Source organism: Pogoniulus pusillus, chromosome 14, assembly GCF_015220805.1.
Source record: "Pogoniulus pusillus isolate bPogPus1 chromosome 14, bPogPus1.pri, whole genome shotgun sequence".
NCBI classification, from domain to species: Eukaryota; Metazoa; Chordata; class Aves; order Piciformes; family Lybiidae; genus Pogoniulus; species Pogoniulus pusillus.
The window spans coordinates 16,505,968-16,522,090 of record NC_087277.1 but is presented as its reverse complement, the minus strand read 5'-3'; the positions used below and the strand labels follow the sequence as shown (position 1 = coordinate 16,522,090).

General features: G+C 37.2%; 1 protein-coding gene across 7 annotated transcripts in view; it reads left to right on the top strand.

The window, feature by feature from the left end:
- TRAPPC9 (trafficking protein particle complex subunit 9) overlaps positions 1-16,123 on the top strand; it is a 443,292-nt gene that overhangs the window by 237,665 nt on the left and 189,504 nt on the right. Inside the window, exon 22 of one of the 7 annotated variants that reach the window (XM_064154355.1) lies at positions 12,857-15,163. The exons of the other annotated variants lie outside the window; for them this stretch is intronic. Within the exon in view, the coding sequence (XP_064010425.1) occupies positions 12,857-12,900 (44 nt within the window). The 3' untranslated portion in view covers positions 12,901-15,163. Of the gene's footprint in view, positions 1-12,856; positions 15,164-16,123 lie in introns of those variants that run through there. 7 annotated transcript variants of the gene reach the window in all.

The window sequence follows — 16,123 nt, the reverse complement described above, 5'->3', positions numbered from 1 at the left end:
CTCTCATAGTTGTGTGTAAGTGTACTTAAGTGTAAACGCTCCACCATAAATTAACTGTGAAAGCAGAGATGGAATATAGGAGTATGACCTAATAATACTTTTAAGGGGATATAGCTACAACAGTTTTCCCGTTGTATGACCAGAATCCTACATCTGTCCATTTCAAAGGTGAAAGTAGCATGTATACTTCCTGCAAAGAAAGCTTGTTTGTGTTGGAGCTTGGCTTTTCAAACAATGGAACAATATAGAGTATCAGGAAGATGTAAGGAAGCTCTGAAGAAACAGTGAGGTGGATGAAAGTTGCAAAGGAGGAGGTTTTTTCCTTTTAAAGAAAATAATTAAGTATCATGAATGTTTTGATTACTCTGCAATAAACAAGATCCTTAAGGGATGAAAGTATGCTCTAACTAGCTGCCTTGTGAATGTATAAGATTCATAGTGTATTTGATTAAAACCTCTGTATTGCTTACTTAAGCACTGCACTAATTCTGCAAACGTTTCATAAAGAGCATTTCATAAACCCTAGAAGGTTCACTAACCATCTGTCGAAATCTGATGTAAGCACTATTAGGAGTTGAAAAAACAAGTGTTCAAAACTCTCTAAGAAGTTAGAAGTATCACAACGAAACATAAAGGCCCTTGCATGCATTACTGAGCCCTTGGGCAGTTCCAGGACTTGATGTTTTTGCTTAGAATTACCTTCTATATTTGAGATTTCAAATATTCTTAAGTGTGATGGAGATATGTGGCAAAGGATGAATGGGAAAGGAAGGCAGAAATAAGGAACATGAGTGATTTCTAATTCATTTTAATGACTTTTAAAAAGAAGAGTTTGGAAAATTTGACTTTGTTGTTCTGAAAACCTTTAATTGGCTCACCGTGAAACAGAAATTCTCTTCCCTAATTGTAAATCTGTGGGTGAATAAAATAATGCAATCCTCTCAGGATAAACACCTATAAATAAAGTCAACAAATTAGCTAATAAATTCATCTTTTGAATACATGAATTGCATAATAATGAGAGCTTATAATCAAGTCTTAAATAAACAAGTTTATTTAAATAGTGCACATGCTGAATGGCTTTAATAGAATGTAATAATCTGTTTCTCGAATGGCCATCTCTAGGTCACCTGAAGTACCCATCTTACCTCTTTCTTTGCTGAATTTTATTATATACTGTAGTCATTTTCCAACTCAGAAGTAGAAGAGGGCCATAAGGTCATTATTGCTGTGTTTTTTGTTGCTGAAATTTTCTCAAAGCCCTTGAGCAAATTGAAATGGAACCAAAATTGGTGCCATTCATCAGTAACAGCGAACAAACAGGGATCACTCTTCACATCAGAAAGAATTTTAATCTTTCATTACAGTCCATAATTAAGTACCCACAGTTTCCTCATCTCCCTTTCTCCAATCTATTTACTTGGCTGTTCATAATACTGACATTTAGGCTGACCTGTGTACCTTAAAATTATTTTGGAGGTCTTTAATTCCATTTTCCAGATTACCCTGGGGTGAAAATTTTTACTGTTCTCTTTAATGACAAAGGCTGTTAGAAATACCAGCAGGTCTTAGCATACATTTAATCTCAAAATTCAGTTCTAAAAGCTTTGAACTTTTAGGCTTACAGGGAATCTTTTAAACTCTATTTTTCAGCCTAACAAAATCCTGCCATAACACTGAACTCTTGCAAATTTTAAATTTTACTTCAAGGTATTCATAGCGAGGCTTAAACTGCAAACTTTCAGTTTTATCCTGTGACATGCAGAATATAAAACAAAAGATTTCAAGTTGGTTAAACTTAGTGAAATGCCTGGAGAATACCCTGGTCAGGAGTTTGGTGATGCACTTCAGTGCATGGGATCAGCAAACAGCAGATCAAAGCAGTCTGGCAAGTCAGATCATCCAAAAAACAAGCAGCAATGTGATTTTATTTCAGTAATGTCAGGTTATTCTGATGTCATGGGTGAATTTTAGATGTCATGGGTGAATTTTAGATGCCATGGCCATTTGTCTGTTGATGACACTATGAAGAACTTATTTTCTTATGTCAAAACTTTTCCCCTTATGGGTCACACTAAGCATGGTAGCTTCATGAGTTAAGAAATGTTAGTATAAGAAGAATGTGAAAGTTTATTTGGAGTATGTCCGCATTTTGGAACAGTATTGAAAACTGTTTGTATTGGAATGATTAATTTTCTGTATCATTCGTTGCAGAAGTCTATTTGAATTTACCCAATTTTTTACTCCCAGTTTGGCAATGCATCTGTAGGTGCTGGCTGGCACAAGTGTTTTTGAAAATACAGACTAAATTGACTAGGAAGCATTTTTTTGTTCTGAGCAATTTTTCTAATGTGTTTTAAGCAAATTGAAACCCATGATGTTGCATGTAAGAGGAAAGTAGGAAGTATTCATTACAGTATGAAATTAGGTGCTCGCATCCCAGAAAGCTGGTTGTCTCCTGGGCTGCATCAAAAGCAGTGTGGCCAAAACAGAGATGGAAGTGATTCTCCTCCTCTGCTTTGCTCTCATGAGGCTTCAACTGCACTATGTCTGACTATGAGGTCCCCAATATAAGAAGGCCATGAACCTGTTTGAGCAGGTCCAGAGTAGGCCACAGAAATTATGAGGGTGGAACGTGTCTGCTGGGTAGAAACGCTGAGGGGGTTAGAGTCATTTAGCCTGGAGCTAAGAAGGCTCTGGGGAGAGAGACCTTATTGTGATTGTTCAGTACTTAAAAGGGCCTATAAGAAAGATGGGCAGGCCATGAGTATTGATAGGACAAGGGGTGATGGTTTTAAACTAAGAAAGGGGAGAATTAGGATAGTTATAAGGAACAGGTTTTTTTGCTATGAGGGTGGTGAATCACTGTCTCAGGTTGCCCAGAGACGTGCTGGATGCCCCATACCTGTCAGTGTTCAAGGTCTGGTTGGATGGGGTTCTGGACAACCTTGCACGATGTCCCTGCTCACTGCTGGAGTGTTGGACTAGATGACCTTTAAAAAGTCTCTTCTAACCAAAACCATTCTATGATTCTGAGAAATTGGAAAAGGAATTTGAATGCTTTAAGTTGCAGCACAAGAGGTTCCGCCTGAATGCAAGGGGAACTTCTTTACTGTAAGGGTCGCAGAACACTGGAACAGGCTCCCTAGAGAAGCTGTGAAGTCTTCTTCTCTGGAGACCTTCAAGGCCTCTCTGGATGCATTCCTCTGTGATCTGAGCTAGATTGTACGGTCCTGCTCTGGCAGGGAGATTGGACTCAATGATCTCTTGGGGTCTTTTCCAACCCCTAACATCCTGTGATCCTGTGATCCATCAACCATTGCCCTCCCCCGCCCCCAGTTACATACCTTCCAGCTGCCTATCAGGACATAAAACTGGTTTTTGTCGCTGTTCTGGGAGAAGCACAGTGGAGATCTTTGCAGGAAAGGTGAATTAACTTTAACAGAGAAGTTTTAATGAGCAGCAATCTTTATGGTAAGAATTATTTAATAGCTGTATACCATCCCTCTGATAGTACTAGAGACTCTTTAGGTTGCACAGTCCCCTGACAGGCCTCCTAAATAGGGCGTCCAGACTCTGAGTCCTTTTGGGCTTGTGCTGATATTTGTAAAGAAAAATTCTGACATTGTGTGTCAAAAACTTTGCAATTAGTGCTACAGAAAATCAGGAGCACAGCACTGAGGTCCTTATCTGCAGCTGCTAATTCTGTGCTTTATCCTGCAAGACCAGCTCATCTCTCATTGTATTGGAATAATTGCTTTTGTCTTTATATTTTTTGCAGCAAAATTGACCTTTAGAAGGTCTCCCTCTGCTTCCCCAATTTATAAATCACTGTTTGAATGTAGTTCTCGCTACTCTGTGTGGAAATTTGGGATCATAGAATCAACCAGGTTGGAAGAGACCTCCAAGGTCACTCAGTCCAACCCAGCCCTATCCAACCAACTAGACCATGGCACTAAGTGCCTCACCTAGTCTTGAATACCTCCAGGGATGGCAGCCCATTCCAATATGGGGAATTCAGCTTTAAATTACTGCAGTAGCTGGCTTCCCTATTCCTGAATGTACGTGTTAGAGTTCTGATATAAGTGACAGGTCCTCTGATTTTGATTGTGTCTTGACACTTCTTCAGTACAGGAGACCAGATTTATCACACTGCCATATGCACCTCATATCTGGAAGTGGGATATGTCAGGAATTGGGATGTTTCTTGCAGAGTATACTAAGCAGTATAGCTGCAGCATTGCAAATAAATAGGGATAGCAAAAGAAAAAAGGAGAATAAAAAAGAGGAAAAAAATCTGCTCTTTTTCCACATGTATTTTATTGGAGCAAAGCCACAGTAATGGTTTCTCTTTTGAGCAAGCATCAGTACAAGTACAATGGTCCTATGAAGTCAAAGGGTGGAGTGTGAATGCAAGAGTTGGTTCAGTATCTTTTTCTTCAATATGTGCTGATTTTAAGAGGCATCAGGTAAAGTGCCTGTTCTGGTTCCCAAAGCAAGTAACAAAATATTCCTGATTATGAAATATAAATTAATTATAAATACATTTTTCTACCCATCCCTGTGAATGTTCTTTTAGATTATGTGTTCATCTATTTTTCATTATTTTTACCTGAAATTTGACAGTGTTTGCACTCCTAGAAATATATGCTCTTTCAAGGAGAAAAATGAAAACAAAAAAAAATTGTTCTCAAATGTTGATGGCAGTAAGATATACATTAATAATAGAAATAGTTTTTTATTCGTTGCTTTTAAGACTATCAGTGTGTTTTACTGAGGATTGTGGTAGCAAAGGGAAAGGATAGTTTTGAAGCTGAGCAATGCTGCTGGGAGCTGTGAGGCAAATAGAGAGATCTGGAGACACAAAGCAGGTGGGTTTTGTATACATTAATTCTGTCTTTCCAAAGCTGCACGTCAGCTCCTTCAGTTCAGGGCTCTGTGACTAGGTAGGATGGAAGAGGGTGACTGTGAGTGCCCCTGGCTTTGAAGAAAGTGCCAAATGCAACCACAGTTGTAAAAATAGTAACTGAAGAAAAAAAAAGCATATTCTTGCTCTAGGTGATCCTAATCTGGCAGGGGGGATGGAACAGATGTCTTTAGAGGTCCCTTCCAGCCTCTGACATTCCATGATTCTGTGATTCCATGATTGTTGGTATGGGATGTCAGGGAAAGCAGTGGGTCTGCATATCTATTGGAGGGCTTGTATAGCATAGAAAAGGGGATTATAGCAGAATATAGAATATTCGTTGCATCTTAAGTTGTCAAAAAGGGACAAGATAAAGAAATTATATTATCTTTATGAAGCAGTCTTGTTCTTGACTCTTCTAATAAAACCCAGATAGCCAGTGAAGGATCAGGCAAGCTTTATTGCAGAGCTTCAGCCGTGCAGCCCTGTCGCAAATTGTGTCATTTGTATAAAGGTTGAGATGTCTTAGAGAAAGCAGTATTTCCTTTTTTCTTTAAAACTATTTTTTCATAAAGCTCTCTTTTGCAGAAGAGAGTATAATTTCAATCTGTTTTCTGATGTATGAGTTTGTAAGGATGTTTTTAATCACGATGAATTTCAAGCGACAGTCTTGTACAGATAGCAATGCTGCTGGATGCTTCCCCTGGTGGTACAGTTTTTCTGGCAATATGTGTAGTTCTGCAGATTTTTCGGATCATTTGGTAATCTCAGCTCCTGAAATAAAAGCACACTTGCCTGCTCTACAGGTTTGGAAGCACATTAGTTATCCTTGGTCAGCTGGCTTGTGTAGACAAAGCAAAGGTTAAAGCTATGTTTTGTTCTGTTGAAGTGCGATGGTCTGTTATGTGTGTTGTGTCAAATCAAATAGTTTATAACATAGCCACGTAGTCTGAGTTGAAATAATCCCGCAGTGACTTACAGGATGCTGAACCAGTGACTTGAAGCTGTCATTCTTGGTAGGATAAGGGAATTTTTAATCTGTGTTTTTTATTTTTCAAGTGTTCATTACCATCATGAACTCCCCTTGGGAGAAAATTTAAAAAAAGAGAACAAACCCACTGAATTGGTAATGTGTCTTAAGGTGGGAAAACAGTTTGGAGCTAGAAATGTAAAATATAACAGGATGCTGGTTAATGGGTTCTTCGTGTGTTGTGCACATGAAAGTATTAACCTGCTGTAGGACGTTGAGGGAAGAAAGCTTCAGTCTACAAATGGTATCTCATGCATTGGCAGAAAGGTCACCATCAATCACCACAGAAGGGAAATCATCAGTAGGAAGTTCTCTATGGTTTCTTTCCCAGATTCCAGCAGAATATTGGCAAACATGACCTCATGGTAGTGTTCTGCTTGCTAAAAAATGTGCCTGTTCATTGCAGACTGCTGTTGTAATGAGCAGTTACAGCATTTTCTTCGACTGCTTCAAAAAATCCAAATTGTATTCATTTAGTAACGTCAGTTAGCTAGGTGAATTTATTTTGAACTATTTATCATAAACCACAGTAATATGGGTCTAAATAAAAGGGATTTTTTCATGATGAAACAACAAATGCAATGCAAATTAGATCATTAAGACGACTAAACCAGAGAGAGATATAATTCCAGAAAAAAAAATTGATAATAAATATCCCTTACAAATATGTAGTGGAGTGAATGAAGTTTTAGTTGTGGTAAGCCTTCTGGTCTCATCAGTAAGAGGTCCAGGGCCTTTGGGTACTGTGAATAGCAAACGTCTCTTACCATTAGACAGAGCTACTGTGAACCAAATTGAAAGTTGTATTTAAAGTCTGGAATTTAAAGTATTTTTACATTAAAATGAACTTGACATGCCAAAAATACAATATATATTTTATTGAAATTCTGTAGACACACATGTAAGCCACATTCTTTGGTGAGCTTTTCCCTCCCAAGTTCATGACTTTTATTCACCTGGATTGACTCTTCTGGTGCAGATCTGAGAGATACTTCATGCTTTCTCCTTAACTGGGCATGAAGAAAAGCGGAGAAGCAAGGACATAGGGATTTATTTTTCCCTGCCTTGTAGCTTCCTGCAACCTTGCTAAATCTCTGCCTGAATGTTGTCCCTCTCATGCCTACTGTAGACTCTAACCCCACTTTTTCATTATGTCCATTTTTGTTATTCCTTGACAATCACCACAGCTGTGACAAGAAAAGAAACATGATTTCTTGTTGAGTTTGATGATCTTAAATTTAAAAAATAAAGAGAAAAAAAATTAAAAGGAAGAAAGATTGAGCTAAGAGATATTTCAGAGTAACATGGTTCCCTTTTGCTTTGAGAATATGTCAGCAAAATTTGACAAAGGACAGGAGATGTAGGGAGGTTAGTATATTTTTTTTCCTGGGTATGCAGGGATGGAGTGGTATACTTAAAACTAATGTAAGTCTTGTCTTTCTATCAGCATAAAGCGTTGGATTTAGTAGCTAGAAGATGGCTTTCTCCTTGCCTTTAGCTTAGCATGAGAGCTAGTGAAGTAGTTCTGCTCTTTTGGCATTCATTTGTCTAGGAGCTGTTCCAGAACACTATCTTTTCAAGACTTCTATTCTCTTTGTCAAATTTGGTTGAAATAATTAAAAGTATTTTAAAAAAAATACTAGAAAGGGGAAAATTAATCTGGAGACTGTGACCAAATAAATGTTGTTTCATTATGAAACCTGATACAGATGAGCAAATCTGAGCCAGATACTTAGAGGGTTTTGGGGTTTTTTTAAGGCATTGTCATCAAACTCAAACTTGGCTGGCTTGTTTCCATATTTTCCTCCAGCCAATCAATTAGCAGAAACTTTTTTTTTTTATAAATGGCACACTGTTACAAAATTACTTTCTGTCTGTTGTTTTTTCATGGAACTAATTTGGATAGCAGAGGGACAAGTACTAAAGTGTGTGATTTTTTAGATCTGCTCAAGATTTGTTGCAGTAGGATAAGAACTGTATGCTTTTAAACAGATGGGTTATCATTTATTTTCTTTAGACCTGCTTGCTTTCATCACAAAACATTTAATGAAAAATATGACTGTTTATCAGTAAAGTCGTTCCTCTCACTCAACTCAAGGAGATATCACTATCATGTATGAGAAGCAAATCATTTTCACAGGTGGTTCTAAGCAAGTATCCAGTGTTCTCTCGATGATGCTACTAGAAGATCTTTAAAAGTCCCTTTTGAGATTCTGTGAAAAGAATCTTTATATTTCTTACTAATATAAGGAAGAATCATTGTTGGAGTTTTCAAGGTCTTACAGTGAGTTAAACTCTTGTTACTGTTTTTTCATTGTGGCTTCTGCTTTGGGTAAAAGAAAGAATTGGGAAGAGAAAGAGGAGTGTCTAAAAATAATCCGTTATGTTTGACCTTTGAATTTTTTTATCAAAAGTGTCAAGTTTCCTTGATGAAGTTTCAATCTCTGAAATTCCAGGAAATGCATTTGGCATTTTCTTATGACTACAGTGAAATACACTGATCTTCTTTGGCATTTCACTTGAATATTTATGGGTTTTAACTGTTAATGTGTTGAGAGATACCACTCTGCTCTTGAGCACTCTAGAATAAGTATGGAGAAAACACAACTGCAGACAGTGCTCACTGCTCTTCAGACTTTCTCTGACCTGCTCATGCAGTGGCAGCATGCTGCTGAACAGCCTTCCACTCTTGCTATGAAGAAGCACTTAGAACTCTGCTCAGAATTCACTAAGGAAAAGCTAAAGATGCTTTTCCTTTTGGGTTCGTAAGCTCTGCTGAGTGAGCTGTGTTAAAGCAAGCTGTGCTCATGATGTGAAACTGTAAGAATTCCAATCCACTCAGTTCTTAAAAGAGTGAATTGTATTTTACAAAAGCAACACAAAATGTTTTTCTTTCATCTGTATTTCTGTCTCCGGAAGGAGCCTGCAGTTTCTAAAACCTCTGCACTTTGTAGAATCTCTGCACTTTCATAACGATGATATAGTTTCATAGAGATGATGTGTGTACAGGCAGGAAGAAGGAAGTTCTTCATTCTGCAGTAACTTTTCCTATTTTTCCTTAGTATCTCGTGTAAATTTCCCTCTACAGTGAACGTAGAGTTGCACCTCAGGTTTTTCTTATAATGAGAACTGAGTAATCCAAGTTTTTGAACTGGGATATGACTACCTGTTGCTGCACTGCTTCTTGTTTTCTTCCATTTTTCTCTTTCAAATGAACCAGCTAAAATATTTTTTTTTTACTTTTTACTGGGAATCTGGTTAAGATACGGCATTAAAAAGAGTAAGTCAAGAATACTTAGCAGCTATCTTAGTACTTGCTTTCAGACAAGGTAGGTGTATTTTGCTGTTATTTGTTCGGGAAATAGAAACTTGTATCTTTTTATATAGTGTTTTGTTTTGGTGTGGGGAATCATAGTTGTTCTTTATGACAGCTTAATCAACTTGAGTTTTTGAGAGGGTACGTAACTGAAAAGTAGAGTGTTATTTGTACACTTAGGTTTGATCTAAAGTCGTTGTCAGACTAGAAACATTGACTCACAAACGTATCAATATTCCTGCAAAGCCATTTATTACTGTCTTTTTAGAATAGACTCATATGGCAGAGCCATAATACACTGCACAAAAGGAGACATAAACCTGAAGTGCATCAGGAATGAGCACTGTACTCATACTTTAAAGCAGTCAACAACCTATTTCCCATGATTGAGTTGTAAAAAATATAATGTATGCCATTTGTCTGCTCTTTCAAACAGTTACATTTTCCACGTGGAATTGTTGTTTGTCACTTCTAGTGAATTTTGTATGTCCTGCTGCCCATCAAACTGATAGCAGTGCAGGTTCTGACAGATTGGCATGTCCACCTAATAGTTTGAAACTCTTATATAGAGTAAAACCAGATTATCAATTTGAACTAGGGAAGAATAACTGAGGACATTAACAAGGGGATAAATGCAGATGAGCAGGAAGTACTTAGAAATGCCTCATTTTTCAGGAGGAAGTGGCAAGCATTATGGAGAGAGAAGAGTCAGTAGGTGACGTATTTTAGGGGATTTAATATGTTGGGTTTTTTACATTTCTTCACATGGCACTTCAAGCTGAGGAAACATGATTTAGATTACTCTAATAGAGTATATAGAATATAAGACTCACTGGAAAACCACCTGCAGAAAAGAGGTCTGAGCGATTTGTTCTGAGACTAGAAGAATATGTCCAGTGGAACTCAGCAAAGATTGTTTCTGATTAGTATTTTCATTCCCAGCCAAGGTAGTGGACTAGAAGGCATTGTTATTAAATTTTCAGATGCAAGGAAGCTGGGAGAGATGGCAAGTGTCTCAGAATACAGAACTGAAGTTCAGAAATGCTTGCAGGGCCTGACTCTGAAATGCAAGAACTTATGTGGGAACAAGGACAAACTAATAAGTTTAGGTGAGAGCCCTTTGTTGATTGTCGGATATGCCTTTCCAGTAGGGTACAGGCTAATTATAGAGATGTGAAAGTACAGTCATTGTCATGATGAGACATCTACATGGCATGATTTGAGGGAAGAGTGAGAGAACTGAGGTTATTTAAATTGACAGAAGACCAGGAGGTACATAACCGTTGTTCTGGTTTTGACTTCAGTACAATTTTCCTCATTGTAACTAGTGTGTGGGTATGGTTTGGATTAGTGCTGAAAACAGTTGTTAATTCAGGGGTGCTTTTGCTGTTGATAAGCAGTGCTGACACAGTCAGCAGTTTATCTTCCCAAGTAACAATTACATGTGATGGAGCCCCACTTTCCTGGAGTTGACTGAACCCCTGTCTGCTGACCAGAAGTGGTGAATGAATTCCTTATTTTGTTTTGGTTGCACACGGCATTTGCTTTACCTGCTAAACTGTTTTTATGTCAACATACAAGTTTTCTCACTTCTACCCTTCTGATTGCCCCTCCATCCCATTGACAGGGGATTAAGCAAGTGGCTTTGTAGTGCTTAGCTGCCTACAGAGGTCAACCACACCATCTCTGCTCTAAAATAAAGACAGGGTCAAAAATGGCAGATTATTTGTCTTTCTCGTTATAACAAATGTTGAAATAAAGTTGCAGGAAAAGAGATTTATAAAGGACATTTGAAAAAAAAAGTAAATTATCACAACATTATGGATTAATGTTCTGGGAGATTGGGGTGGCTTTGCCATTGAAGTCTCCGAGATCTGACTAGACAGATATATCTCATGAATTATTATATGTAACAAGATCCTCTTGTGGGAAAAGGAGATGGAGCAGATGTCTTCTTCAGGATCAAGATCTTCTGATTTTCATGACAATCTTGCAAGGTTGCCATACATGATAAACCCCAAATTTATGCGATCAACCATCCTCACCATTTTAATTGGTGGGTGTGTGTTCAGGCATATAAACTTGTCAAGCTACATCCTCCATTGTTGATGAGTGAATAAATTGGATCTTTTATTTTTACATTTATGAGACTATAAAGGCTTCCCTTGCCTATCAAAACAGAAACGTACGCATTTACTAATGGGTTGTCGGAAGCAAATGAAGCTTGAATTCAGTTCTTTTCATTTTGACAACTGTTATTGATATGAAGTGTAATGAAAACAGCCTGTCTGTTGTTAGGCTTTTAGTTATTTGGTATGCTGTTTCCAGCCTTGTAAATTAAAGGATGAAATAATTGACCTTATATTCTTACAGGGCTAGCTGGAAATTACTGACTGCAGTTATGTTTTATTTAACCAGTAGCACGGTGCCATTGAGAATAAATGGACGTGTGTCTTTACTTAACATAAAGGATGGTCTGGTTAAATGTTCTCCTAAAGATTTTTGATGCTTGAAAATCTCCTGATTGTACAAATACAGACTGAAAATACCTTGTGACTGATGAGCAGTGATACAATACACAAAGGAAATGAAGCAGAAAATATACATTAATATCACTGCTGTTTTATGTTCTTATGGCAAATTTGGAGTAATTTTTCTTTACTGGCCTACAACTGAGCCCCATGTTGTTTGTGGAAAAGCATGCTTTTTGGTATAAAATATAGAATTGTTTTACTGTAATTATTGTTTCCTTCAGTGAGATCTGATTGCCACAAGGTTAAAATAAATTAATTCTTGTTATTTACAGCACATGCATATCCTTTGAACAGAGTCCCAGGACAACTAATAAGCATAAGTAAGCTCTGCAGAGCTCCCAAGAACATGACCACAAAATCACAGCAAGTTAGTGGGGTGTTTTTTCTTGTAATTAGGGTCAGATTTCTGTCCCTTCAACAAAACTGAGTTGCGTATCAGTTGTATCATGGAAAAAAAAAATGATGAGAAGATTGTGAGATCTGCAGTTAATGTAGTGAAGGATATGACCTGGACAATTTGAGACATCATAAAAAAACACCAACAATAACTTGACAGCTCCCCCTCTATACACATTTTTGAGTTGTGTCCCATCCTGCTACTCTGATGCACATACGTTGTTTGAGTGTCTGATGACTGGTGGTGCCTTCTTTCCCTTACTCCCTGGGACAGTGGTGTATGCCAGATTATTTTCCCTTGGGAGGTTTACTCTCCTGTTTTAAAAAGTAAGGTCTAACTGGCTAATGTGTTGGTTGTTGTCTAGTGAAGTTTCATTTCCCATTGTTTTGCCATGCATCTGCTCTTCCTCTTGCTTAAAGTCTGCCTAGTCTCTTAAGTGCTTGCATGGTTTTGCAAACAGATTTGTTGTTGAAAGCATATTATTAGTATGATGCCTAACACAGAGCCTCTGGGTGGCACCACAACATGAATAATGATAATTATAATGAGTCAAGTCAGCCATTAAATCACTTTACCTTCAAATCTTGGCTACATGTGGAAGGTTCTTTTATTTCTAGAGCTGACTTCTTCCAAATCTAAAATTCATTACTCTGTGCATTTTTCATCTCCACAGACATGCTGGTGCTCAGAGAAAACTGGGACACAAAAGGAAACTGAATAAGCTTTAATTAAAAAGCAAACAACATTCTGCAGCAGGGAGGTGGTGAGATATCCTCCAGGCTTTTCTTGCTATAAAAAGATCCTTCTATTTTTGTCTCATTTGCCTTTTAAAATCCACCACCTACCTTATTTATTCATCCCCAGTTGGAGTTTACTGATCCAGTTGTAAGAGAGGTATTCAAAATTAGCAGCTGTGCTGTGGCAGCCTTAAGGGGTATACGACTTCCTTCAGCAAAAGCAAAACTGCAGGCTCTGCACATTACTTGTACAGCTGCTCCCAGGGGGGATAAAGTTCTAATAGTGTCAGTACCTTTTATTTTCAATATTTAATTGCTTTTTGTGTAAAGACAGATTACTTTTGGAATAAATAGATCAGGTAAAACATGGGAGGTTTTTTGAGTTGTATTTTTTGGAACAGACCAGGCTGTTTGAAGAAGACAAAGTGAAATGCTGTGGTTATCTGATTTCAGTGTTCACTATTTCATTTAGAATAGTAGAGGTTAACAGTTGGACTATTGATATTCTGAGTAGAATTAAGAAGTTTAGCATGCACATCTTTTAAACTATTATTTGTTTATTTGAATGAAGTATTTATCACATTTCCAAACTTTGTGAACTTGGTTGAGTTGTGATAGAATTTCTCTAAAAGCTTTTTTATGCCGCTCACTCTCTTGTTTTTCCAAATCCAAGTGATGAAAGCCCTTTACAATTCATTAGGTATTTGATGACCTATTGAAATTGGCTGTCATCTTTCTTTGTACTTCACAAAAGCATATCATGTTCTGTTATATTTAGCTGTAATTGGCATCTTTATTGGCAGTCTTAAGAAAATGATATGATGAGGTGGGCTCTGGGAGCTGATTAGACCCTCTTTAATTACTGAAAGCTTGTACTCTGGAGAGACATTTGACTGTAGCTGTGGCAAGGGTAACTTTACCCTGCTGTTCTTTCTATTAATTGTCTTTGCGAAAATACAGCAACTAAATACTCTGCTGAGCTCCAACATCCTTCATGTCGATAAGAAGAAAGAATTATTTTCTTGAAGCCATTTTACAATTTCCAAAGTGCTTCCTCAAGCACTGATTGTTTCCCTGTACTGGAACATGTTGTACATCTCGCCATGTGGGTAGATCTTCTCAGAGGTGAAACAGTTGATAATTTTGGTAGATTTGATTTCTGATTGAGTGACAACAAAGATTTCACCTTTGATGTCATGTTAAGATGGCCTAGCCATCAACTCACGTATCCTGGCTTCAGGGAATAAGATGTCTAGTATATTTTTCTTAACAGACATTTAGATTTATTAAAGTCTTACAGTGCTGAAAAGTACTACACAGAAAATATGTAAAACCTGCTCATTCATATAATATTGGAGTTACTCTGAAGCCTACTGGCAATGTCACATTTTTCTTTGAAATTTTGGCTCATAAAATTCACAAATGATGTATAAAATCAACCCTAAAATGACTGAAAACTATAACTTAACTGTTGAAAACTGTTGTGCTTTTAAAATATTGTTTGGGATTTTGAGGATTTCTTCATTAATAGGTGCATTAGCTTTGGAAAGCTATGCTCTCCGGGTGCATACCTTTGTGTACAGTCTCTCCTGAGATAAGATTTGACCTCTGAAATGTGCTTCTTTATGGTTGTTTTGAAACAGAGAATTTCCACTTCAACATTTTCCAAGTGGCATGGTAAAAGCCATGAGGTAATAAGGCAGCCCCTTTCTAATTCCCCCCCAGCTCTTATGGTAATCACATATAAGAGGCCTTCTTTTTTTTGTTAAGACTTCTAATCTTTTTGGAGCAGTCTCTACATAGGCATCTGTTTTGCTTTTTAAAGAGCATAACACTGTAAGAGCTTGCAACTACATTTAACCTTGTGCCATCAAATATATGCATCAAACTTTAAGGCTTGGGGTGTAAAGTCTTTCAGTAATATAACAACTTTCTAAGTTGTCAATTTTACTATAGACTTTTGGATGCTTCTTACATCTTGTGAGAGACATTACCTTCCTCTTGCTTGGGGTACCCACATGCCTCTTCCTCTAGTCCTGTAACACCCAAGTATTAATGATTGTAGTGAAGTTTGCATTGCCATTGATGTACTCTTATTAAAAACAGCTAATAAAATAAAACTCTGACATTGTGTAATAAACAGTGTTGAAACAGGTTCAAATTAAATTATACTCAGAATTGTAGTAACAGGTAACAGAAACTTTTAAAAGGTTTTTTTCTTAGCCATGTTGTAAGTGGGTGGACATAATTTGTAGCATGTAAATAAACTAGTACGGGCTGTGTTGAATGATAGTTTGATTTTTATTAATAGAAGTTTAGTATTTCAGCTTTCACTCTTTTAAACACTTACTGGAATAGTTTCAAAATGTACCTGGACTTTCAGAGAAGATGGTAGCTTAAATTGGTTGATGAGAGGCTTTAGATATAACTCTGAGGTTCCTGCTTTGTGTTTTGCTGCCATATAATGTGTATTTTCTCAGCTTTAAAAAGTTTTTCTCCTTTTACAGTTTGAAACAGTATTCTATGCTTATTTTCATATTCCCTTTTTTCTAGCTTTTCAGACTGTGTCCATCACTTTTGTTATATTAAGCTTCTTGCCCATACCCATCTTTATTTCTTCTCTGGCCAGGCCAATGCTTGCTTTCCTTGTGACATTCAGATCTCCTCAGAGGATGTATTTCCATTGTGACGCCAGGAAAACTGTAGACAAATTCTGAGTACATTTTAAAGGCACTTGTTAAAAAGGAAACTGTCAGAACACTGCCTTGTTAATTTATACCTGTACCATTCTCTCATTCATTCTTTTCTAAGCTCCTGAATTTGCACATCGAGTGCAAGGTCACAAAAAATAAAGTGGGAATTTAAGCAGTATCCAAGTAAATTTATTTTAATTAGTATGTTTTTTAAGCAGTTACTTTCAAATTATATACAGACTGCTTAGGCATCCAAACTAAATTGCAACAGTAGACACAACCCCTAAAATCTTCTTTAGAGGAGTGTTTGCACCCATCTTTGGTACTAGCAGGGCTCTATGAGTTTTTCAAACCCTACTTTAAAATCGATCTCTGTAATTAAAATATTATTAAAGGGAAAAAAGAGAAAAGACAAACAGTCAACAGAAGGTATTGATGGGTCCAGTATGCACAAATGCATTTTTTTGTTGGAAGTTTTCACAATGTTAGTAGAAAGAACTAGAATTCCGT